The sequence below is a fragment of the Tinamus guttatus genome, unplaced genomic scaffold (assembly GCF_059628265.1).
Source record: "Tinamus guttatus ecotype Peru unplaced genomic scaffold, ASM5962826v1 Tinamus_guttatus_pri_ptg000222l, whole genome shotgun sequence".
NCBI classification, from domain to species: Eukaryota; Metazoa; Chordata; class Aves; order Tinamiformes; family Tinamidae; genus Tinamus; species Tinamus guttatus.
In genome coordinates, this window is record NW_028288756.1 from 330,373 (window position 1) to 354,612 (window position 24,240).

At 38.3% G+C, this 24,240-nt stretch overlaps 1 protein-coding gene across 1 annotated transcript in view; it reads right to left on the reverse strand.

The window, feature by feature from the left end:
- Nucleotides 1–20,441, reverse strand: part of CDH6 (cadherin 6) — a 51,318-nt gene extending 30,877 nt beyond the window's left edge. The window contains exons 1-2 of the mRNA XM_010223173.2: nt 20,423–20,441; nt 17,112–17,467 (exon numbers count right to left, since the gene is read on the reverse strand). Coding sequence (XP_010221475.1) covers nt 17,112–17,339 — 228 coding nt within the window. The 5' untranslated portion in view covers nt 17,340–17,467; nt 20,423–20,441. The remainder of the gene's footprint in view (nt 1–17,111; nt 17,468–20,422) is intronic.
- Nucleotides 20,442–24,240: the final 3,799 nt, after the last annotated feature.

Consider the following 24,240-nt stretch of genomic DNA (forward strand, 5'->3'; position numbering starts at 1 on the left):
TAAATGAATCAGCACTGAAAGTTTCTGCTCTGTTTGGATAGTCTGTGTTAAAAGGAAAGGAGCTGTTTGTGTGTGTATAGATAATAACTGAGTGTATTTTGCTGAAGTTTAAGACTTATTATGTTGCCATACATATTCATACACTATATCACATATCATCAAGGCAAAAAATACTTAAAAAAATAATTTATTTCAAGTCTTAAAAAAAATCTTCCTTCTAAAAAGATATTCCACAAGAGCCATAGGAAGATCCGTCATCAATCGAAATGATGATGCTTTATTTCTCATGGAGGTATGTTCCTATGGCCTCCATTGTGCTAATCTCCATTTCCTTTCACAGTCTACATATCTTCTCCTTCTGGCTTGTCTCCAAGGCAAAACCTCTTGCTCTTCCCCTAAAAGTTAGCCCACTGCAGAGTATTTTATACTTTCAGCTCCTGCCTGTATTCTCAAAGATCTCCTGACTGCAAAATGCCAAGCTTTTTCTCTTGTCTCCTAAATGCTGGCTGGTTGGTAGTGGATTGAGCACTCTGCTGGCCAAGCAGTCAAGGCATGATAGAGGTTTCTTTGTCTTTCATAGCTGCTTTTCCCTCCGCAAACTATGTATGGAATTAATAGATTTGGCACTGCTACTCCTCTCTATAATTTAATTGAAAGTGCTTAATGGGCTTAGAGAAGGCTAATGAACACAGATAGATATTAGAACTCCAAAGCTAGCTATCAATCAGGTTAATGTCACATATCTAGAAGGCTATGTCGAGACTTGAGTATTTACCTTTAGAGATCAACTATTTCAAAAATGTAGCCCTAGATTCGGATAAATATGGAAGAATGGATGGTAATAAAGAATTTGGAAAAGAGTGAGAGAAAGATGATACAGTGATTCCACATTTTCTTCAGAGAAAATAGTATTTAAAGAAACCAGAAGAGGTGATTCATTTTCATTACAGTATAAAATAATTTGAAATTTATATGAAGATTTGTGCTTCACAGCCTCAAAAGAGAGGGGAGCAGAATTTTGAAGCAAATTCAAGCACTGTCTTTTTCTATAGGATAGGATAGGACAGGACAGGATAGGATAGGATAGGACAGAGTAAGTTTTATCAAGCTGAAGGAGAAATACAAACAGACACAAGCTTACCAGAACACAACATGATGATTCTAGATATATGTCTATCAGAAATAATACTTCCACACAGGGGCTTTTGGTAAAGAGCTATGACATGTGCTTAAAATAGGGACTCACTTTTCTACATCTCTTTACCTACTCAAGATGTGTTGTCCTAAGCAATCATCAATCTTGTTTGTTCATCATTTTCTTGGCCTGACAGATGTTACAGTTTATAGAATTCTTGAATTATTTTACTATAGTAAGTAAACCTGAATATGGCTCAGTGTGATGATAGCAATGAGATTGCTACATGCAAGGGGTATCTATAGGAAAAAAAAAGAAAAAAAAGAAACAGAACCACATCGTATGATTACTGAAAGGCTTAACATAATCAAGGACACTGCTTAGTCTAAAAGACTACCCCATTTGGAGCAAAATACCTGTAAGGAATTCCTGAGTGTTTGAGTTTGCACCATGCTTATTGAAGAAAAAGGTGCAAAAGGTGCACTGTTCCTGTTGGAATAAACCACTACTCTGATGATTAGAAGGAATCTTATTTTCTGGGTTAAATTTGTCCATTGCAACTTTATACTCATATATTCTGATGCCAGCATTGTTCTTCAGCTTTAAGGAGATCATACATGTGTCTTCTTGCACATGCACATTCCTCCTCACCCAACACTTTTATATAATAATAATGTATACTCTCATTATTTTCTTTTTGCTAGATTGTCAGCCTATATCCAGTGTTCTTTCATAAAAGAGGCACTTTTGAGTCCTCAGGTGAAATCCTAGTTTACAATTACAGTTTCTCATTTTCAAAATAAGTGGATTCTAAATAGAGCAAGTGAAAGAAAAGCCAGTTGATAATCCTAGGTAGTCCTTCTCTCTAATTGCTGCATTTCAGTTGACCCTCCTTTTGTATGATTTTGTGTGTACATAGGATTTCATTTTGGGTCTTTGATCTGTAATATTAGCATTTTCCTATTTCTATTAGAAACGAGTGGATACATTTGCCATTTCCATTGTCATGTTGAACTAGCTTATTCCTGTCATCCCATGACTGACAAAAACACTCAGGTCTTACTACTTCTCTTGCTGTTTCTAATTTATGGTCCTCATTGTGTAGTGGATTTTTTAAAATAACTTCTGTTTTATGAACCTTGCATTTTTTTTTTCTTTTTCTCTCTCTATTTCTTCTGTCCCTAAGATCATCCTTTTCTTCCTGTAAGATGTTCTGACCCGTAGTAAAGGAAAAGATACAGTTAAAAAGAAAAAAAGTGAAATTAGACATGCAAATATTAAATCTATAATAAATTGAAGAAACATACAGCACTAAGGAACTACTGAGGTTATATGAGAATTTGGGGAGGTTAGTTTGGAGCTACTGTGAGATACATTAGGTCCTATTTGTATCATATTTGCTTCTTATTTTTGTCTATAAATGGTTGTATGACCAAGGAATACTTTAAACTCTAAGTCATTCAGCTGTGGAGTTAACTTAATAATAGATAATGGTCTGTAATTTTATATAAGATTCAAAGTTACAAGTTGTTTTCTTTAGGGAAACCGTATCAGCCTTGGTTGTATGAAATGAGATAGATTCAGGTAGAAAAACTCAGTAAAATTGAAAAATGTTGTAGGGAATTCAAGGATCCATCTTAGAATACCAGAATGCTACTCAAATGTTTTATTAAGACAGCCACTTCAGAGCATAGTAAGTAAGGGAAAAAAACACTAATGCCAGTAGCTAAGGGACCCCTTTAACCCAAGTATTAGTTCTTAGCTCTAGCCCTGAGATTTTCACAAAGGAAATATATTCCATGAGATTCATGGAGAAAACTCTTAAGACTACCCCCAGTGCAAATGGGGAAAAAGCCAAGTGTCAGGTAGAAGTGTTGAGTAACAGCAGTATCATCTGCAAGAAGATTGTCCTAAGTGCAGGAATTTTATGAGGAATAAAAAACATCTACAAAAAGACCACTAGGGTGTTGCAATTTTTCTATTTCTTGACTGTACGAAAATAGCATTGATATTTATCATTCAGTTTCAAATGTAACATTGCCAAACCATTCCCTGAAAATGAATGACATCATTGAGAGAAACTAAAATCAGTTTTGTGCTGCTGAACATCCTCATCAAAAAAAAGGACCAAAGCACTAAGAACACTTAAAGATTCAGAAGAAACCTATGAATAAAAGGTGGTGGCATCTGATTTAAAAGCAATCCAACAAGACATGGAAACGTCACTATAGTGAGAATATAGGGTGCTTGAATTAAAAACAAAAAACAAAACACTTGACTATGATGTAAAAAAACAGAGTATAAAAGGGACTGGAGTTAGAAATTTTGATTTGACCAGGGACAAGAGACAAAGCGCTTTCACTTAACACCCTCCAGATCCAGACTCATACCTGTCAGGCAGCCTGGAAAGCCGTTCTTTTTTTGTAGGGCTATTTGGGACTGTATGGCCTGAGACAAACAGGGGCAATAATTTTGCTGATGGTGTGATCCTCAGTCACAGTGTGGAATAGGCTGACCAAACAGTAGCTGAGCTCCCATTGTTCTGTTTTAATCATTGGAAGCTATGAAATCATGCTCTGATGTCTCACACCTTTATTATCCACCCTTCAAAATCGCAAGTGGGTTTTCCAACCTGAAGTGCAAACATGCTGCAAGACCTAATCAACTTTCAGGGATGGGGCAGGAAATCAATTGGAAGGTGTCAGTCTTTTCAACATTGCCTAGGGCTTATCAACTCCTTTCCCACTTGGGCTCCCCAACTGCTGCTGCTCTTCACTGTGATTAAACAGGGACAATGACATAAGAGTTTTTGTTCTGCACTGCGCTATGTAAGATTGGAAAGGTCACTTATTCTGCTGGCCCTTCTCTCCAGGGGCATCTCATCATCAGTTCTTAATGAGTATTTAGCAAAACTGCAAACTAGGTATAAGCCTCTCCATGTTCTGAGCTGACAGCTGCTCAAGTCTTCTGTTCATAATGTAGTTTATATTTGTTCCTTTTGCTAATATCTCAAAGCAAAGTTATAACAGGAATTTAAAAAGTTATGAAAGACAAATAGCTTTTTAATTTATAAGGCCCAAGAGACTGCCCTGTCAAGTTTGATCTTTTCTATACATAAGGACCCTTCAATTACATGTTCTTCCATCAAACTTTTTGCTTTTCTTTGAACTACTCTCTATCTATAAGAAAGAGTCAATCTCACTTTGAAGAATTAAGGAATTCAAAGCCATTTTGTTTCTAATTTCCCTCACCTGAAAAAAAAAGGGTTCTGCAGTTGTAAACCGAATTTCCCTAGTTTGACTTACAGCTGTTGGGCTTCCTTATGCCTCTATCTGAAAGATTAATGAGCCCTCTCTAGCTGAACAGTGGTGATCATAACAAAATGGCATTGTATACACCTATAGAACTGCCCTCACAAAAGCTTGAAGATCTGTTAGTTAGGAAGTTCTCAATTTACTAACTAAGACCAGGACTATTTAGAGGAACTTTTTATGTGTTTTGGTCCACTTATTTAAACATTTTTGATTTCTTTATTACAGTGACCATCATCCCTTTTATTTGCCACTGTTTTTAGATTGTGTGGTACAAACAGTAGCCAGGAGACATCAGGATTAGTTTTAGTAGAGGCATCAGTTTTCACTTACTAAAAAGCCACCTTAACTTGTCGTACATTAACCCAGATACTAAGAATTCTCTTATATGTGTATCTGAGCAGATGATTAAGAGAGATTAGAATTTATTTTATTGCCTATTTTATGTTATTGAATGAAAATTCAAACCTTTGAAGCCTTGAAAACTGTTAAGAACTGTACAAGCTATTCCGTTTAAGGAGACAGACATTCTCATCACTGTAAATTTCCCACTATAGCTGAATAGTCAGTCACAACATTCAAACGTGACTTTTAAAGACTAAATGGCAAAAATCAGTTTCACTGTTTCACTGATGATTTTCTTGGAATTAATAAAAAAGAAAGGAAATAAGGACTGAAGCGTATTTATGTGTGTGTCTAACAAAACATAAGATATGCAAGAAAAAGCCTTGTAGTTGAAAACAGAGGACTGACAGATTTTAATATTGTCTCTGTCACAGTCTTCTTGCCTGGTCTTAGACAGATCACTTTTTGATGTTTCCACATTTTCCCTGCAGTAAAATGCGGGTTGTTAACAATGTCCAATGTTGTATGTAATGATTATAATGTGATTTGAGAGCTTTGGGTATAATTTGCTCTATGCTAGTTTGTAGAAAGACTGAGTATTGTTTAACTGGAATAAAGATCAGCAAGCAAAATGTTGGCACAGCTTGTTGCATTTAGAAGGCTGGTGGACGTCCTCTTCCTAACTTAGTTGTAGTGCTAGAAAATGTATATATTCTTAGGTGGTTATTATTCACCAGCTGAAGGTTACTGTCCCCACAGCTCAGCTGATGAATGGGATAGATGCGGGAGTTTCTACAGTATGAGACTGGCTATATTAGGTTAGGCAATATCTGAAGGTGTTAGAAGATTTATGACTCTGCTAAAGTGAACAGAAGCATATGTGCTTTCTATTCTGCCAGGTGAACTGGAGGGTTAATGGCAGGTAAATGACTAACTTGTAGGGACTTTCACTGAGACTGCAATGAATCCCAAAAGGAATGCATGCCTCCATAAAAATTTGTTCCCTAAATCCTCATGTTTCAAGAATCGTACATACAATTTATAACGTGTAGCGTATTTCTTGCCTTTTTTTAAGCAAAATAGTTATAGTATTTTTTCAAAGCAAAATAGTTATAATGTCCTGACATCATCATATATCTCAAAGGTAAGTATGTGTACAGGAAGAGATACATACAGCATACTTCATATACCTTCACTGGTTAAACTTAATAATTAGTATATTATCTATTAAACTTAAAGCTTCTCCTTTTGTGAGAAAAGGTACTCACTGAGGCAGCAGGCCAGATTTACACCTGGAAGATTTATATCCCATCTTCTAAAAATTCCACCAAAGAAAAAAATCAGCATTTTGTGGAAGAATCCTTTTGTAGGTCTGATCCAAATATAAATTATTTGAAAGTCTCCAACTGACTTTAAGGGGACTTCTATCCTGTGCTGCATTACTCAATGAAAAAGAAACTCAGAAAACAGCAGATGACAGCGGGTAAATAGAAAAAAAAAACATTTTTTAAAGAGTGGTTTAATTTAATATATTCAAAAATATGCACTTTCATAACTAATAATTTATTTTAGGATATATCCCTTAATCTCTAGATTTTTGTAAGCATAGCTAGTGACATCATTTTTTTAAATATATATCCAGCTTGGATTGCTTTTGATATCTCAGTGAGCTAGCTTAAGAACAGTTGCTTACTGTTTATCCATTGTCAGAATTATCCTTGAAATCATCATTTGAAGAAAAAAAATCTTAACTGTTTCACTTTTTTCCTTGGACTCTTGAACTATAACTTTCAAAAATGCCCCCAAATCAGTTGCTGAGCAAACACAGCACCTTATCGTATTACATCATCCTAGCAATATTACATCACCCCTGATCTTTCTCTGTGGATTTACCATGGATGCATAAGGTTGAATGAAGAAATTCATTTTTAATTCAGTGAGACCTTGTATTCTCCCAGTGGGGGTGGAATATATCTTAAAGATGAACTATAAATAAAAAAATACCCTTTGGCCTAATATCCAGAATTGTTTTTGCTGGGAGAGAATTGAATAAAACATCAGGCTTCTTCAGCAAGTAACAGCTTCTTACTACTCCCCGATGGATGCACTTGAAAGCAAATTCTCATTCTTTGCTTACTGACAAAGGTGACCCCTCGATATTCTGAGCACTTGAGGCTGACAATCAAATCCAGAGGTATGTGTATGAATTTTATACACTATATAGAAGTATGTGTGGCAGGGTGGAAAGTAGATGGGTAGAAAAGAGAGGATATAGACAGGCACTCAAACAAACGAGAATCCACATTCAGATTTAAAGCCAAGTCTTAACAAGAAGAAAATGAATTCTTATCCGCAGGTTTGGTTAAATCTTTAATCTAATTGAGTTCCTCAGTCATAGCTTTACAATTCAGGAGCTGGGGAAAGAAAAAACATCTCCATACCATTGTGCATTTCAACTTTGCTTCTATCCAAAGTTTGTGCCATGAAAACTGATAATTAATTAAAGGATCTTGTGATACAAGAGGTATAACCTAAAACGGATATAATTTAAAAGTTCACATATAACAGATCCTCTTGAGGGAAGGCCACTCCACTAGGAATAGGCTTATGAGAAATCTAAGCTAAGGCTGCCCTTTAGTAGATTCTTCTTTCAGATGAATATTCCTCAAAATAAATTAGTCAGGAAATGATGGGATAACTCGAGTGATGGAGTTCAGCTGTAGGAGGAGATAGGCCCTGGAGGAAAGCCAGGCCAGGTGGACAAGGAGGTGGAGTAGCATAAGATCAGCTCAGGTGCATGGAGCTTTGCTTTGAAACAGGTGGCAAATCAATCAAGAACTTTTGGGTAGGATTCAGAGGAAAGACCAACATGAGTGATGTTATGGTAGCCATCTGCTACAGACTGCCTGGTCACAAAGAGAAAGTAAATGAAGCCTTTTTTAGACAGCTGGAGAAAAAAGCAATTTCTTGCCGTAGGTGATTGATGCTGCTGCTGTGCTATATTGGACTGTTAGTTATGAACAAAGAAGAATAGCTCTGAGATGTGAAAAATGATGACAATTTGCCTTCAGGCCTGAAAGGAGCAGAATCTATGGTGGGGAACTGGGGAAGGAGTGTGAAGCATTTCCCTCAGCAGATGAAAATGAAATGAGGAGCCACTTAAGCAAACTTGAGTCCATGTGAAAACATGGGATGCACCTGAGGATGGTGAGGGAGTGGATTGATATCATTATAAAGCTATTTTCTATAGTGTTTGGTATGTCACAGTGGCTGGTGGAGGTTCCTAGTGTCTGAAAAAAGGCAAAGAAGTCACACAAATTCCCAAGAAGGGCAAGAAGAAGGACCTTACCAGCTTCACTTCAGTTGCAGAGAGAGTTATGGAGCAAATTCTCTTGGGAACCATTTCCAGGCGCATGAAGAAAAAGGTGATTGGGACTGCCCACATAGGTTTACCACAGGCAAATTAGGCTTAACTAACTTGATTGCCTTTTGTGTTGAGATGGATGCCCTTGTGGCCAAGTAAAGAGCAGTAGATGCTGCATGACTTTAGCAAGACTAAACGAGTCTCCACCCTTCTAGAAACTGAAAGCTAGGCAGGACACAATCAACCTAATCCAAGCCCTAATCAACCTGCTCTGATTGGACCTGCTTTGAGCAAGGTGGACCGTATAACCTGAAGGGGTTTATTTCATTCTGTAATAATTCTATGATTCTATACACAACACGGTTGAAAAAATAGTTTGGGAACCAACATTGCATATCTGGGAATGAGGTTTCATTTTGACTGGAGAGCTTGGAATTTTCAATGAGTCAACACTGACATCTTTGTTCCCTAATTTATATCATGTCTAGCATTTGTGGATTTAAAAAATTCCCTAAGAAGCATACAGAATTGCTACAATCCAAACAGTCTAAATTATCTAAAAAGAGGTTTACTCTTTTTTAGGTTAAAAAAAAAAAAACTAAACAAACAAACAGATATTTACAGAATTAGATTTACCAGAATGTGTAGTGTAAGTTCTGAGAGGTTTTGTTACTTGGAAACAACATGAGGCCCAAGTTCATACCATAATTTTGGATACACACAAGATTTTCATGCACAGGGCATTTACTTTCTTCCATCAACTCCCTTGGAGGGTGTTAGCAGCCACTTGTACAGGGCATTCGGTGAGGAATTTTAGCAGCTGTAAGCAGCATTAACTCTGTGTTAAGCAACTGACCTGAAATGTGTAAAATCACAGAAAGAACATGGAATGGAAAGAAGCTATGAATGCTCCAACACCTCTGCTTGCATGCCCTTTAAATCCACTGCTGGAGCTTCAGTGAACTTGATTGCAAAGGATGCTAGGGACAAGGAAAGATGCCATAGAACCAAAGGTTATTCTGTTTACTTCTGTCTCTTAGAGAGACCTTAATCTTTTCTAAATGATCACATGATTCTAAACACAGAAGTTTTACAAATGTCTTAAGTTGATCTGGCCTTCGAACACAAAGATATAACACGGACAAAGTGGACAAACATGCCAAAAGGCCTGCATGGTTACTGTGTGACCTTGTACAGGGCCGTAAAAACATCTTTGTTCCAGCAGACATCTAATGGTGAAACAACATTTAATGCTTCATGAAGAGACAAAGGAGGAACGAGTGCCAGATAGATGACATCTTTATACTGAGCAGCTGCTAGAGCAGGGATCTTCAGGAAGTGTTTGGCACATCCTGCTCTCTATGGCATTGCATTTGTGAGCTGGGGATGGAAAGGCTGGGCTGTGTTTATGTTTGGACTATACAAGTCCAAAATAAGTAACTCTGAAAAAAAGCAGTGGGAATGGTACTTCCAGAAAAAGATTTGCTTAGCTGCTTTTCCCCTGCTCCTTTGATTTACATTTTACTTCTCACTCTGTATGTCTCTACAATGTTTGTTGCTCTTTTTTTTTTTTTTTTTTGGTGAAAATAAAAAAAGAGAAAGGGCTGATGCTCTTCTGTCCTTCCTCCCTTCCTGAGGGCGAGTCTTCCCTTCACCTGCCACCTCAGACTTGCAGTATAATCACAAGCTTCACTCAACCCTGAAATACCTGCAGGTGCCTGCTGAGGTTTGTTTCACCCCATTAATGGTGAAAGGAAGTCGCAGTCTGCATTAGCACATATGGATCAACGGTAGCTATTCATATCACAACACGTTTTCAGTTTGTGTTTTGAAATGTATGCTGAGTGGCCACAGCTCTCAATCTCCATCTCTGCTGCTGTCTCACTGTGAACTTATGTTCTCCAGTGAGGAAAAACAGGAGCAAAAGCAAAGGGAGCCACAGCGGATAAGAGTTTAATTTAATAAAGACATTTCTCTAAGCTTTATGGTTTAATATTTTTGGTGAGCCAACTGTAAGCTACTAGGGGTGGAATAACAGTTGTGCTTTGTCTTGAACCTCAGATGAGGGATTTGCTTGAGGTGTTGCTAGCCTGCATGTTCTGTATTCATATTGCTGCATTACAGTGAGAACTCTGCTGTGCTATGCAAACAAATAAGAAAAAGTTAAACACAGCTTCAAAGACCAAGAGGAAGTAACCTAGAATAAAACGTGGACTTCACCTGCAATCCTACCACGCTTCTGGGGAGAAAGATTAATGCACTCGGTTGTTTTCCTACAGCTAGAAGTCTCAGGGCACACAGTTCAAGAAGATATGCAGATTGCTGGCAAGAGAAGCAAGGATGATTTGTATAAAGACATGGCCCAAAATGCAAGCACCGATGGAAGTGGTTCATTAGCATATAGAAAACAAAATCATTTAATTCAGGGCACAAAAGATGAAAAATGAGAAAAGAATTAACAGAGAGAAATCTTAGCTTGCGGGTCCTGGTATTTTCTTGCTTTGTCTTCCCTAGGATACTGGAAAGAGGAGGAGGAGGTTGTACAAGATTACACTGTAATCTGCCGTAGGGTAAGAAATGGGGTTTATTTAAGACTCATGGTTGTAAGGCTCAAATATTGTGTTATATGTTTGGGAACAAGGTTGATGCTAAGTAGATTCACAATTATAAAGATCATAAATACTAAATATGCTATGTGCCCTGCCGTTTCATTTTCTGAATAACATTTTTGCCCATCCTGCCCATTTCTCATTATCTCTTTTTTTAGCCCCATATGACATCTAGAAATTTGCAGGCTGTTTCTAGATTCTCTTCCTGGGCCTCTAACCTCTTTAACTGTCCCTCATTTCAAAGTTATCTCTATTCCACAGAGACCGACAGTGGAGAGAACTTCTACCAACGCCAGTAAATCTTTCAAAGAGACAAGTGTGTGTATGTGTATGCAATTCAGCATGGGAATGAAGGGCAGTTGGGAAAGTCAAGTGGTAGAACATAAAATATGGATGATGGATAAGGAATAAAGGAAGTGCAGATGCACCAGGGCATTTGTTTTTACCTTTTTTAAAAACATGACAAGTATTCAGCTTGTTGAAGTGAAAGGCGTGTGCCCTGATCATCTTAACAGGAGGGTAGAGGCTAGGAACTTGGATTTTTTTGCTTACTTCACCATGGTGTTAAATTTACCATTGTAACTATTACTGGCACATGTAAAGAACTGACTTTCCTGCTAAGAACAAGGGCAGAAGTGTCACTAATGGTCCACAGAAGTCTTATACCATGATGGGAGAGAACAGTCTCTACAGAGGAGCAGCGCAGGCAGCCACCAGTGTCCTCCAGGCACTGAGGGCTCTCTTGAGTTTTGCTGTGAGCCCCTCCAAGCCAGGAATTGTCCAGGACTGAGAGTCCATATGGAAACAACAAAGGTTGTCTCTTGGGCTGCCAGCTCTCTTGGAAGCAGAGTTCAGGATCTAGCCCATGGGAAGTGATACTCTGAACACAGAGAGAAATTGAAAACCCTTTTTAACAGAGTGCCTAAATAAACAGAAGTCACAAATAGAATTTTTCATGTTAAGACTTACAAGGATAACAAATAGTAGCTGCACATAGGAAAAGGAAATCAAAGAAAACATGAGTATATCATAGCACAAGGAGGAAGGAAGAGAAAGTGTTTGCCAATAGGATTGCATGAAGTGTGTTAAAAGTGAAGATGCAAATAGTCATTTTAGTTTAATTTTTCACACCCTGCTTTTCCGAGGAATAATAGTTAATGAAGATTTCTCTTGTTCATTATCATGTTGTCCAACTAAGATATTATATGTTCTAACTGATGGAGTATATGACCCATTATTGCCTGAAATGCTAAAAATACATGGACTGTATTATATGTTAAAAACTTTTTTGTTTAAACAGCCCTTTGTGTGTGCTCACAGTCAAATATATTTTCTCCCTATAAGCAACTTCTTAGTCTCGCCATCTGTAATGGTTTGGAGGGATTCTGGCTTATGTTTGATTTGATTATGGTGAAATACCCTGCAGGAAACCATTCTCCGTGCCTTCAAAACAGCTGTAGCCAGAAGTAAAATCAGTGAAAAGAAAGAAAAGCAGTACCTGAAAATATTTTGAAATACCACTCAGTTCATCTCCTCTTCACCTAAAGCATCACAGAAAATTTATCTTTGCCAGTGGTTCTTTTGACACGAAAGAAACTAAACAAAAGGATTCTGGTTTTGCCCTGAGTAATGATGTATCCTTTCTGCTTTGCCAGGGCACATAGCAGAAGGACTTTGACTTTATCTTTCTTGAAAGATGGAGTTGTCAGCAGCAAATGATTGTTTATGATGGGACGTACAGGTAGTAACATCAGATATCTTACAGGCAAGCACACTGCTTGAATTATATGAACATCAATAAGACATAGCAAAAATGAAAAGTATGTCTGGAAGTTTCCTTTAGTGCCAGACAGAGGGAGTGTGACAGAACTGTTCTACTGCTGTCCCCAGTGTTATCAGGAAGGCAAGTTGTTATCAGTAAAGCAAGTTGCTCCTTTCCACTGCAGGCTGCCAGAAGATATTTCTGGGTTAATGAATAAGATCTAAGATTTGTTCAGACCTTTCTTTAGTCTTAAAGGAAGATGCGTCATATTTAACAATGACTTGTAAGCTTGTGCTCTAACAAGACCACTTGATGATGGATGCCAGTACATGGATTTTATGTAGCCAGTGGGATGGCTGGGTAAGGATATCAACTGCATATAAGTGGTGAGATGACGTCACTGTAGTTTTATACTATTGTACCAGGGTAGATTTTTGCACTCTGTTTTCCAGGTAAATCTGAACATCTCTAGGGAATATAATGTGTATTTCCACACACAGCTGGACTACCACTTCACTGTTTATTAGGGATTTAGAAATGCATCCACTCCAGCCCTTTAAAGCCCTACTAAACAGGAACAGGAGCATGCAGGTCTTTTTGCAAACCTAACTCAAGTGCTACAAATTTTGCTGCAGAGTGGTGCTGGGTACCTCTCTACTTTGATTCCCATGTAAAACTTTTATTTTATTTTGGGATTGAATCCTGGCCAACTGCCATAATGTCTGAACCAGAAGAAAAGATATCTTCAGGTTAAAATGTCACCGTGCCCATCAATCACACTATAATGAATAGCTGCAGTTCATAAGATATTCAGTGGCACAATGAATAATTCCAGTCTAGAACTTTTCTGCAAGTTCCTTATATTGTTATGTTTGAGACTGTCCAACACTGGAGGTGTGACATTCTATTTTTCTTCTAAGGCTTCATTTTTGAAAATACAGGAATGAAATTTAGTAATACAAGGACTGGATTATAAAATAGTAAATCTGGGGTCAGAACCACTGCATGCAATCAACTTGTATTGATAGTATTGGAAGCTGCTTTTTCTTGTCAGCTGCATTTGTGATATAGCAGTATATTTGGTCTGTATGTTGTATGCAACACATACCGGACTACTTTTTAATAGTTTATTAGTTTAATATTTACGTGGCCATGGGTACAAAATAAGCACTACTTTTTTTCATGCGTGCTGAGACAGTAAGTTCCTGAAGGACATTTATTGGAGATGCTTTCTGAAGTACATTGGACAGATAGTCCTTAGCACAACAGGGCTCAGGACTTTGATACTGCTTCAGCACTGTCTTTAGTAGTGCCCTGAAATCTGCTGGTCTGTTTGATACCTTCAAAGAGAGATTGTCCCATATTTTTAATACCTCATACCTAAATGTATTTCTCTCCTCCCTCTCTCCTCCAAATATAGTGTCACAAGCTTGTTAATAAGCAGCTACAAGATGTTCCAGCTGGAATTTGGGTGGATATAGAAATAATGCTGTTGGAATATTTTACAAAAGGCTTCTCTTATCTCATTTTTGATGCAGTTGATTGAATTAAATAGATGTTAACAACAGAAAAAGAAAAGTAGATTTTTTATTAATTTCCTGGTAGCTTATGTGGATAATTTTTCTAACTCTGATGTTAAACCCCACCAGTTGGAACTATTGAATGCAAAAAACAAGAACCAGATCTGACTGCATAAGTAATCATAAGTAAAATATGTAAGTAAAACTCCCTTTTAAATATATATGTTGTCAAGGGTGTTAATGATTTTTTTGTTTGTTTGCAGATCTTTACAATAAAAATAAAAATGATATAAAAACATTATAAATTTGTATATAAAATATTAAATATATATTAAATATTATAATAAAATATTAAATATATAAAATATTATAACCAAATATGCTTATCATTGTCAGGTCATATTTAAGGTTAACATCCTCTGAGATAAAATATGTTTAATAAACATATTCATTATCCTCTTTTGCCTACACCAATCAAGTTTAATTGTTCAGTTAAATTGCCTAGTTACCTCGATTTAGAGGCATCCAGCTATTTCTATCATTTATCCTCATACCAATACTCAACTTTCTGTAATAATAAATGGCTTCTCTTTCATGCCTCTTGGCTAATTGTTCAATTACAAGGGTGTGAGCAGTTCTGGCATTTGAAAGACATGTGAAAGGCCACTTGTGAATAGCTCAGGGACACAGAATCAATGACATTTATACATTATGTGTCATTTCTATGCTTCATAATAGTAACTGTATTAGAGAACCAATAGATGGAAGACTAATTCTTTAAAATAGTTCTATGGACCACTGCATCTTTTTCTCTCTCTGTGACTCTTGTTGAAACTGTCTTGACTTTCTGGTCCAGCTAGACCATTTTTAACTATCTCTCAGCAAACTCATCCTGAGGTAATAACAGAATCACAGAATGGTTGAGGTTGGAAGGGACCTCTAGAGATCATCTAGGCCAACCACCCTGCTCCATCAGGGACACCCAGAGCACGTGGCACAGGGTGGCATCCAGGAAGGTTTGGAAAATCTCCAGAGAAGGAGATTCCACAACCTCCCTCGGCAGCCTGTTCCAGTGCTCTGTTACCCTCACAGAAATAAGTTCTTTCTCACATGGAGATGGAACTTCCTGTGTTTTAATCTGTACCCATTACCCCTTGCCTGCTGCTGGCCACCACTGAGAAGAGTTTGGCCCCATCCTCTTTACATCCTCCCCTCAGGTATTTGTACATGTTGATAAGATCTCCTCTCATCCAGGCTAAGCAGTCCCAGCTCACTTCGTGTTTCCTCATAAGACAGATACTCCAGCCACTCCACTTAATCAATCATTTTTGTAGCTTTACACAGGACCCTTTATAGAAGTTTCCTAGCCTTCTTGTACTAGGATATTTGCTTTCCCATTATTTTATCTGAAATCAGTACTCAAATTCTGCAGTGGAGAGGAGTGGGGCTGCAGTTTGAACAAGGAAGCTGTGGAGCTTGACTCTGCACCCTATGCTTTATCTTTGGGGAGAGAGCTCTCTGTTCTTCCTGCCCTCTAAGAAGAGCATGAGACAGGAGAGTGGGTCACCGAGGGTTGTCTTTCAGTTTCTATTCTTTTTCCCTCTTACCTATTTTTTTAAAGCTTTTTTTTTTTTTCCTTCACCGTCTCATCTTCTGGTTTTATTGTTCTCTCTTTAGGTAACCTTTTACCTCACTTACTCACTTTCACCTCACTTTCACCTCACTTTTACCTCACCTCTATCTCCATTTGATTTCTCTTTCCACTCCTCTATCCTGATTCTCCTCTGTGAAGTTTTCTCTCAGTCCACCTCTTCTTCCTAGTTCTTCCCTCTTACTCCCTCCTGACTCATTTTCCTGCCCACTTCTGTGCCTACTTCTCTCTGAGGCCTCTCTGCCTTTGGCCTTTTCCTGTAGATTCACTGGGCTCAATGGTACTCCTTATGAATGCTGATTATCCTTCTTGGAGCTCTTTGAGTATTGTACCAGCTGAGTGGCTCTTCATTTGAATCAAGCCCTTCAGCTGTTTAGTTGGAAAGGAGTGTCACATCCCGCTTTGACTAACAGCTGATGGGCAGGCAAGCAAAACAGCCATCATCTCTCCTGGGGATGCTCAGAATCTTGCTGAGGGAGATAAGGTATCAAACCTCAGCGATCTTTGGCTTTGCTAAGAGGCTGAAAAGATCAAACTAGATCAGACACAATCCCGTTTTAGTTCGGAAAACTAAGCTTTCTACTCCGAGTGTCATTAATAGCACATTTTCTGCATTGTGCAATGCTATAGACTATGGCATCTCGGACAGTATAAACTCTCTCTGGACTTCACCACAGTTGCATTAGCTCTGCACTTCACATAAAGGTTGCTGGTTACATGGGACTCTGCTTCGCAGGGAGGCAGACCTTTTTCTAACTGTTATCACAATTTGAGCATAGAAATTTTCAGCCACTTATTGTTTCACAGGGTATAAGCACAATGTGCTTCAACTCTTCTTAATAGCTTGACTTGTGGTATTATGTTCATATTACAGGGTCTTCAGTGGCACCACAGAACTTTACGAGAGGTATCTACAATGGAGAGTGATAAATGCAATGGATCAGAGAAACCTCACAAAAGTACAGACAGAGCAACCTCACCAAAATACTGGCAATGTGAATTCTAAATATCTTGGACCCTCTTATGGTCTCTATGGTAGGATTCTACCAAAATTAATGAGCATAAAGGAAAAGGCATATTCAATTTAAAAAATAAGAATCTGGTCTAGAATATCCTCCTAAAATGGAATTGCATTATTTCCAGACTATATATATATATATATGTATATGTATATGTATATAAAAAAAATCTTTAAAATAATTCTGTATGTTTTGCCCTGGTTGAACTGGGGACTTTGCCTTCCCAGCTGCTGATAACATTTCGATGCTGAAACATGCTTATTTTTCTCCATCTGACCCCGGATAGGCAAGAACGAGCACTAGCATTTGTAGTACACATCATTCATACATACTTGTTATTGCTGTCTTTTTAGTGTTTTGAAATCAAAATGTATATGTGTCTAAAAAAGTCTTACCTTGCCAACATATTGGTAGTCAGTCCCTGTATATTCCTCCAATAAAAAGAACTGATTCCACATCCAGCTCCTTTTGGAACGACTGAAGTCTTTCTTGCTGTTTCCAGACAATATCAAAACCTTTTCCTTTTCTGGAAAGCCACTAGTCCTTTTGGACAGCAAAGTTAAGAAACTTTGGTGGGGCTGACCAGCCCAAAACAGCAACCAGAAGCAATGGTAAGTTCTCATCACGGCAGCACAGGGAGGTGCAAATAATGACTTATTTTCTTGTCCTCAAACTAACCTACTTTACTGCACCGAATCCAGTCTCATGCCTTCTTCTTTCTTTAAATAGTCTCTGCAGTCTCAAATGATATCTGAAAATAAAAATGACAACGTTTTAAGCATTTTCAAAGATACTTAATCACAACAGCAAGTAAGTCCAAAAAGTAGAAAAGCAATAATGATTGTTGAAAAGCTAGGCTTTCTGGTTCAAAAATATTGCCAGTGGTCCTTCAAATAACTTAAGTGCATCTCTACTGAGTAGGAAGAAGTATTTTGATGTTTATTTTTTGTTTACCTCCATTTTCTTCCTTTGCTGGATTAACGCACACTAGATATTTCTCTTTTGCCATGTGGACTTAGGGATATAACTGATTAGATGTTGATAGAGGACGTAGCTGCAGCTACATTACTGCACTAAGAAGGGCTAGCAGGAGGGCACATTGCCTTCCTAGGAGGTACTAGGTTGCTATTGTTGTGGGCTGAAAAATCTGGACTTACTTAAAATGGATGCATGATTTTTACCTCAAATTTATGAATTTTGCCTTTGATTTCTTTTGAGAAAGGACAGGCAAATGGGTTAGTGAAATAAATATGCTTATTTGTCTGTATCTTCCACATCTCAGAGTTGTTTCATATTGCATAGGATATTAAGAGGACAATTTGATTTTCTAAGTTACCTGTTGCCAGAGTATTACTGAAGTGAGTATTGGATCTTAAAGTACACAGCTGTATATGTCAATATTTTAATTAATGACTTTTAAAAAAAAGCCTTTCAGCTGGTTCATCTTTATCTGTGAATACTTCTTAACTATTGCTTCCTAACAGTGATCATAATAAATATCTGCACATGCACAAAATAATTATGAAAATAATGCTCATTTCTGAAGACTTAAAAAATTCCATCATGAACGAAGGTCCCTTCCAACCTTAAGCATTCTATGATTCTATGATTCTATGAAGCTATACAGGCAGTGCCATAGTGTGTTGTTAACTGTTCTTCGGTGAAATCTTCTATTCAGGAAGGAAAAAGGACAGTATGCATCTTAGGTGACCAATCATACAGAATACTTAATGAACAAATGAACAACTTTGGAACACTCTATAAGTCTGAAGAAATAAGCTTAGTTTACAGAAACATTCATTAACATATAAGAATATTTTTTGAAGATTCTTTTTTTTTTTTTTGGCATTTTGCTCCAAACAGATCCATACTTCAGATCCAGATCTTCACCTGATCATATGCTTGATTTTCATTTTGTTTTGCACATATGCTCTTGGGAAAAAAGTTTTTTTGTTTGTTTTGTTTTGGTTTGGTTTGCTTTTAGTATCCTCATCAAAAACCCAAAATCATTCTGAAACAGCTCAAAATTCAATGCAGCAGCTATCAGTGTTTGTAAATAGAAACTGTTGATTTCCAACCAAAATACAAAGAGAATTTTTCTTTGTGTTTTCTTTTATAAACATTTTGCCCAATACTATTTGGATCATATTCTACATCAAAGGCCCAATCCTACACTGTATTATGTGTGTCTGCTTTTTTAAAGGTGTAAATCAGGCAGCATTTAGCCTTTGAGCTACACTGTTGGAATTAAAGCACTTACAATGCCTCGGGTTAGCTGCTTTTTGGTCAGCAGTGTTCTTAGTGGTAAATTGTATAAAATAACCTCAAGTTTCTTACAGTTCCTCTTACTAATTCATTTCCTCTAAAGCAATACCACTTAGCTGTTAGATGGATAGTAGGTCGTGGAACAAGGCTGTTCAAGCAGTATCATTTTACTCATTCTCCAGGTAAAATTCGGGAAAAAGTTAACTTCTGGGGAGGGGAGGGTAGGGATCCATTTTTTATCATTAAGAGGAAGAGCGGAATAGGCTTAGCTCCTTCGGAAGCAGTGCAGCCTTCCCTTGAGCAAAGGGAAGGTTTGCAGTTAGCTCCCATTAGCACCCAGGAGCCTTCTGCAGGCAGAGAAACAGCTCTGTCCTGTAGTCCTTGGGCAGTGGTCTACGTAAGGCTGTGTGCTGTGAGACGGGGAGGCGCGTGTGTACAGGTCAGTACCTATACACACACGCACACACACCTCTGGATGTGACACCGCAGTACTGCCTCGAGCACCATCACCCGGAGAGGCTGCGCGCCAGCCTTTTTTAAAGCATCATCCCCGTAAATGCCATTTGCCAGAAAGTGATTATTCCTAGGGGGGAAATTTCTGCACTTGAAGGCAGCTATATTTCACCGCTCTGATGTCATGGGAGAGGTTTTATAGTGGCTTATGCTGAAATATAGCTCGTGAGAGTGATATCATAGCTGTGAAATACAGCCTTTTATTTCTCCTTTGCTGAGATGTGTCCAAAATGCTGAACGAAGGGCATGATCCTGCAATGTCCTTCTTGCCCAGGTGCTCCTCGCGCAGCAGCAGGCCAGCTAAGCCCTGGTAACTCCTGCGTGAGCACCAAAAGAGCAGACACAGGTCACAGAGCTGGGCCTAAGTGGGCTGCAGAGGTAAGTGGAGCTCAAGTCCAGGATGGTTTTGCCCTATAGGTGCTGAAAACTATTTTTTACTTTAAATGGAGCTGTGTAAAGTATAGCTCCTGGCACCTTCTGCTTGGTGGGCAGCAACGGGGCTAAAATGCCTTTGCTTTCCTGAAATCATACAAAGACAGGCAATGTGGCAAAAGGGTCTCTTTCAACATCCCACTTTTCTCAGTTATCATCCGGTCAGCTGGTGGGGGATCTAACTGCTAGTGAACTAAAATATCAAGAGTGAAAACAATTTTACCATACGACAATCTCAAACAATTGGCTTTAGTTGAGTCTGCTCAACTGTGCAGCAGATCTAGGCTCTTTTTGTGAGAGCAGAAGGAAACTGCATGCCCAAGTTTAAAGAAAATCCCAGTCTAACTTTCCGTATGATCGTTATTAACATAAATGCCATGTCACTTGCAGCCAAAAAACTGTCTTCAGTGTGACAAGCCATAGATTTAAAGTTTATGCCTCTCCAAAGGATCAAAACCTCAAGACAATTGCTTAATCACTATAAATATCAACTTACTTCAAAATTATTTCCCCTAGGTGATGGTATTCACAGTCAACCTTTCAATTCACCTTCTCCTTCAGTATGTTGTATGCTGAATGTTAATGCAGTTAGTACCTTAATGCCACCAGTGAGAGAATTCAATGCAAATTTACCTGTATAGTGAGAAATACTTAATTATTTCAACCCCCAGTTAAAGAAGAAATACCTCTGTTGAAGTCCTTCCTATTACTCACTGCTTGGGCATGGCTTTCTCTGCTCATACAGGCAGGTATCAGGTGCAGCTTCTTGAAACAGAGAGTTACAAAGAGGTTTCGTATGGTATTGGGTACTTATGGCTCTGGGCTCTGGGCTCCGGATGGTGGTTAAATAACACTGAACTAGTAAAGACAGTTCCTATCAGAGCCATCAGGGAGAAGATGGAAAATATGTTTTCCCCATTCCCTTCTGTTCACCTCCCCCCTCAACAGACTCTGAGAAAAAATATGCTTTAAAAATGGTTCTACATTTTGGACTTGGGCATCATTTCTTTTCGAATCCCATGCATTCACTTATTTTTTCTCTATATATTTACGTCCCCGACATTACCGGCTGCAGATGATTCAATTTTGAACATCCTCTAAATGTATCAACAATAATCAGTGTCTCTAAAATTTCTGACATGATCTTCATACAAACAGAAACGCCAGTATAATAGACCGTTTATCCCCTTGTCACCATTTCATTGTTTGAGGGCTGGGTACAAAGCTTCACACTTTAGGATTAAGGTCCATTAGTGCATTGAAATTAATATTAATTGTATTGCAAGAATCAGTAATCCAGTTATTGTTACACTAAGAATGAATGAGAAGGTGAAAATTAATAGATGCTAGGGCATGGCAATTTATGAAACAGAGCATGGGAAATGTTACTGATATACCCTGGGTGAGTGTAGTTTAACATTCATCTGATATGTATAGATTTTTTTTTCTGATTCATGTGAAACAATAAACAGCATTCTTATTCCCTCCCATGGAGCCTGCTTAAGCTCTTGTTAAAAAAAAAAAAAAAAAAAAAGAAAAGAAAAGAAAGGCAGAGAACTGACCCTGCTCTTTCATTCAGGTGGTACTACGCTATGGATGTACCCGTATATATGCCTCGACTGCTCCAAAATCATGCCTGATTTATGGTCGTTGCAAAGATGCAGACTATTTCCTGGCTTCATCAACAACTGCATCATATAAAGTGTCTACCAGAGCCCGTGGAAGAGAGGAAGGTTCTGTCAGGGAGGCTTTAACTTATTTTTTATAGAAGATGAAAGATGGGGGAATGCAATAAAAATATTTTGCTATCATATCTCCTGGATGCTCTGCTCAGGCTCCCAGCCAGCACCAGTGAGCTTGCCAGACAAACTGACCCCGCACAACCCGCAGCGGCTGCGCAGAGCAGGCAGTCGGCCTGGCCGCAGGCTCTTCAGCACCGCGCCGTCCCCAAGCCCCACACACAAGTGCCAGAGCCACACTAGGAACATGCACACGAGGGCTGCTGTCAGGACTGTCACGGTCCTGCTCAAAGTGCCTTCCCCTGGCCACAGCATCGGGTTAATCGGGGAAGCCAGAGCACAAGGAAGGTATAAGACTGTAAGGAAAATCTGCAGAAAATTACTTTCTTCCTATGGGGAAAAGTTTGAAGTAGCAGTAGTTAGACAGAGAAAAGAAAGTATTCCAGCTAACCTCAGAAATGGAGGCTTCCAAATTTATCAATTCCATTTACTTTCAGTGTCATATTAATATAGCCATATCTATCATATTGATACATTTTGATACATAATATAGAATTTCTTGCTGGATCTTTTCAGTAATAACTAAGTTTCATTTACTCAGAAGCTGCATACTTGTCTGTAATTGACTTGGGCTTAAAAGGCAGTTGTAGAGTTTGAGCTTACTTTACAATTATGTCTCTCTTGTGACCAGTCAGATCTGAAAGTCTCCATCTAATAATTTTCTCAAATATGAATCAGCTTTTACAGCTCTGAAATCAAATTGCCCTTTTTCCTCACTCTCCATGAGACATTCCTTTGTAAATATCAGTCATAAATACAAAAAATGCCAATTTCTTTAGAGTAAAGATAGCTGGTGAAATTTTCATCTTCTGATGTTCGCTTTTTTTTTTCTTTTTTGATATCTTTGTTATTTAAACCCATATGCTCTAGTGATCATTTTTGTTAATGCACCTCTGAGACTGCAGATCAGAACAGGACCAAGAGAGAATTCAAACTTAAAGATTTGTGGTTTTAAACTAGAGGCACTTTCTGAAGACATCAAGCACACAATGCAATTGCAGCCCGCAGTGGTTGATTATAGTATCTTTCAAAGTCATTTTTTTATTCAGTTCTCTCAGCAGGAAAAAAAAAGGCCCGGAACTATAAAAAAAAAAAAAAAAAAAAAAAAAAAAAGAATGCAGCAGAAACGTTAAGATAACTACTGCCTCATCCTGCATTGGGATCTATTAGGATGGCCCTTATGAACAATACCACTGCCTTAACCCTTGTGGACCTGAACACACACAAACACCAGTCTTCACAGAAGCACATACTGACAAAAGAGGCAAAGTGAGAAGTAGATCTTTTTATTTAGTGACTGGATGGTGGTGGCAAAGGATGACTGTCTGACTCTGTAGGATTATTCAGCAGCTAGTGAGTGGACTGATGATTTGGTTTCTCTGCTCCTACACGTTTTGATTTCTTCCACTTGTCACTTGAAAAGAGCCTTCCTATCACTTTTTTGTTTGAGCTGGCCCTCTAAGTGTCTGTATTTAGCAAAACTGGGACTGTATCTTCTATTCATGGTGACTAATGATCTAAAAACACAAGGCAGAGAAAGGGCAGAGAGAAGGGAATCTTGTATCCATCGTATGGTGGCATTAAGTGACTTATTTATGGTCCTACAAAAATGTCTGTGTCGCGGCTTAAATTTCCTGCATCCAGCCTATTAATCACACAGTTATTATGCATCCTTTGGGATACTGAGATCAATCACTATGCATAAATCACCAAGGTTAACCTTTGCAGCACTGAGCAGGGCGCTGCGCATTGCTGTGCACTGGACAGGGTCCGGATGGGCCACACGGCAGCAGAAACATCTGGAAAGGGATCTGGTGCTCCCTGAGCATGCAGGCAAGGGCAGGGACTCCAGCATCCTTACATTGGTGACACAGGCTATTCCTGTTCTCCGTGAACAGCTACATGGAGAGGTGCAGAGAAGGAAGGACACGTGCAGGAGTTGGACTTTTAGCTTTCTTTAATTTATTCTGATGAGATGGGGGACAGGCCTGTATGGTATTTCACTCTGTCCCCCTTTTTGCATTGTCATTCTGTTAATACTGTGTTATAATCTAAAAAAAAAAAAAAAAAGGACTAGCAGGTAATGCAGAAGAATACTGTAAATTACATTATCTTCTTCCCTGAGGAGAAGACACTTAAGAAATCAACTACATTCACCAGTAAAACAAATCGGTAACACTCCTACAACTGGGCATATCTGGTACATGGGTTGTTTATTACTAATCAATACCTTATATGCAGAGAATAGCAGACGTGAACCAAATGGAAACCAATTCAATTTGCAGACGGTTTGTAGCAGCACCAAAAACAGCCCCAAAGCTATGAAAATGCAGTAGAAAAACCTCATTGCAGTACTTGGTGGAAGCTTGCAGTTTTGCCATCCTCTTGTGAAAGTTACTGTTGTTTCTGGATATGCGACAAGCGACTACCATACTTGCCTATGTTTTTAAAAGGCTGAGTTCTTATATTTCCAAAAAGAAAGAAAGATAGGGAATTAGGGTTCTTTAAAGCAGGA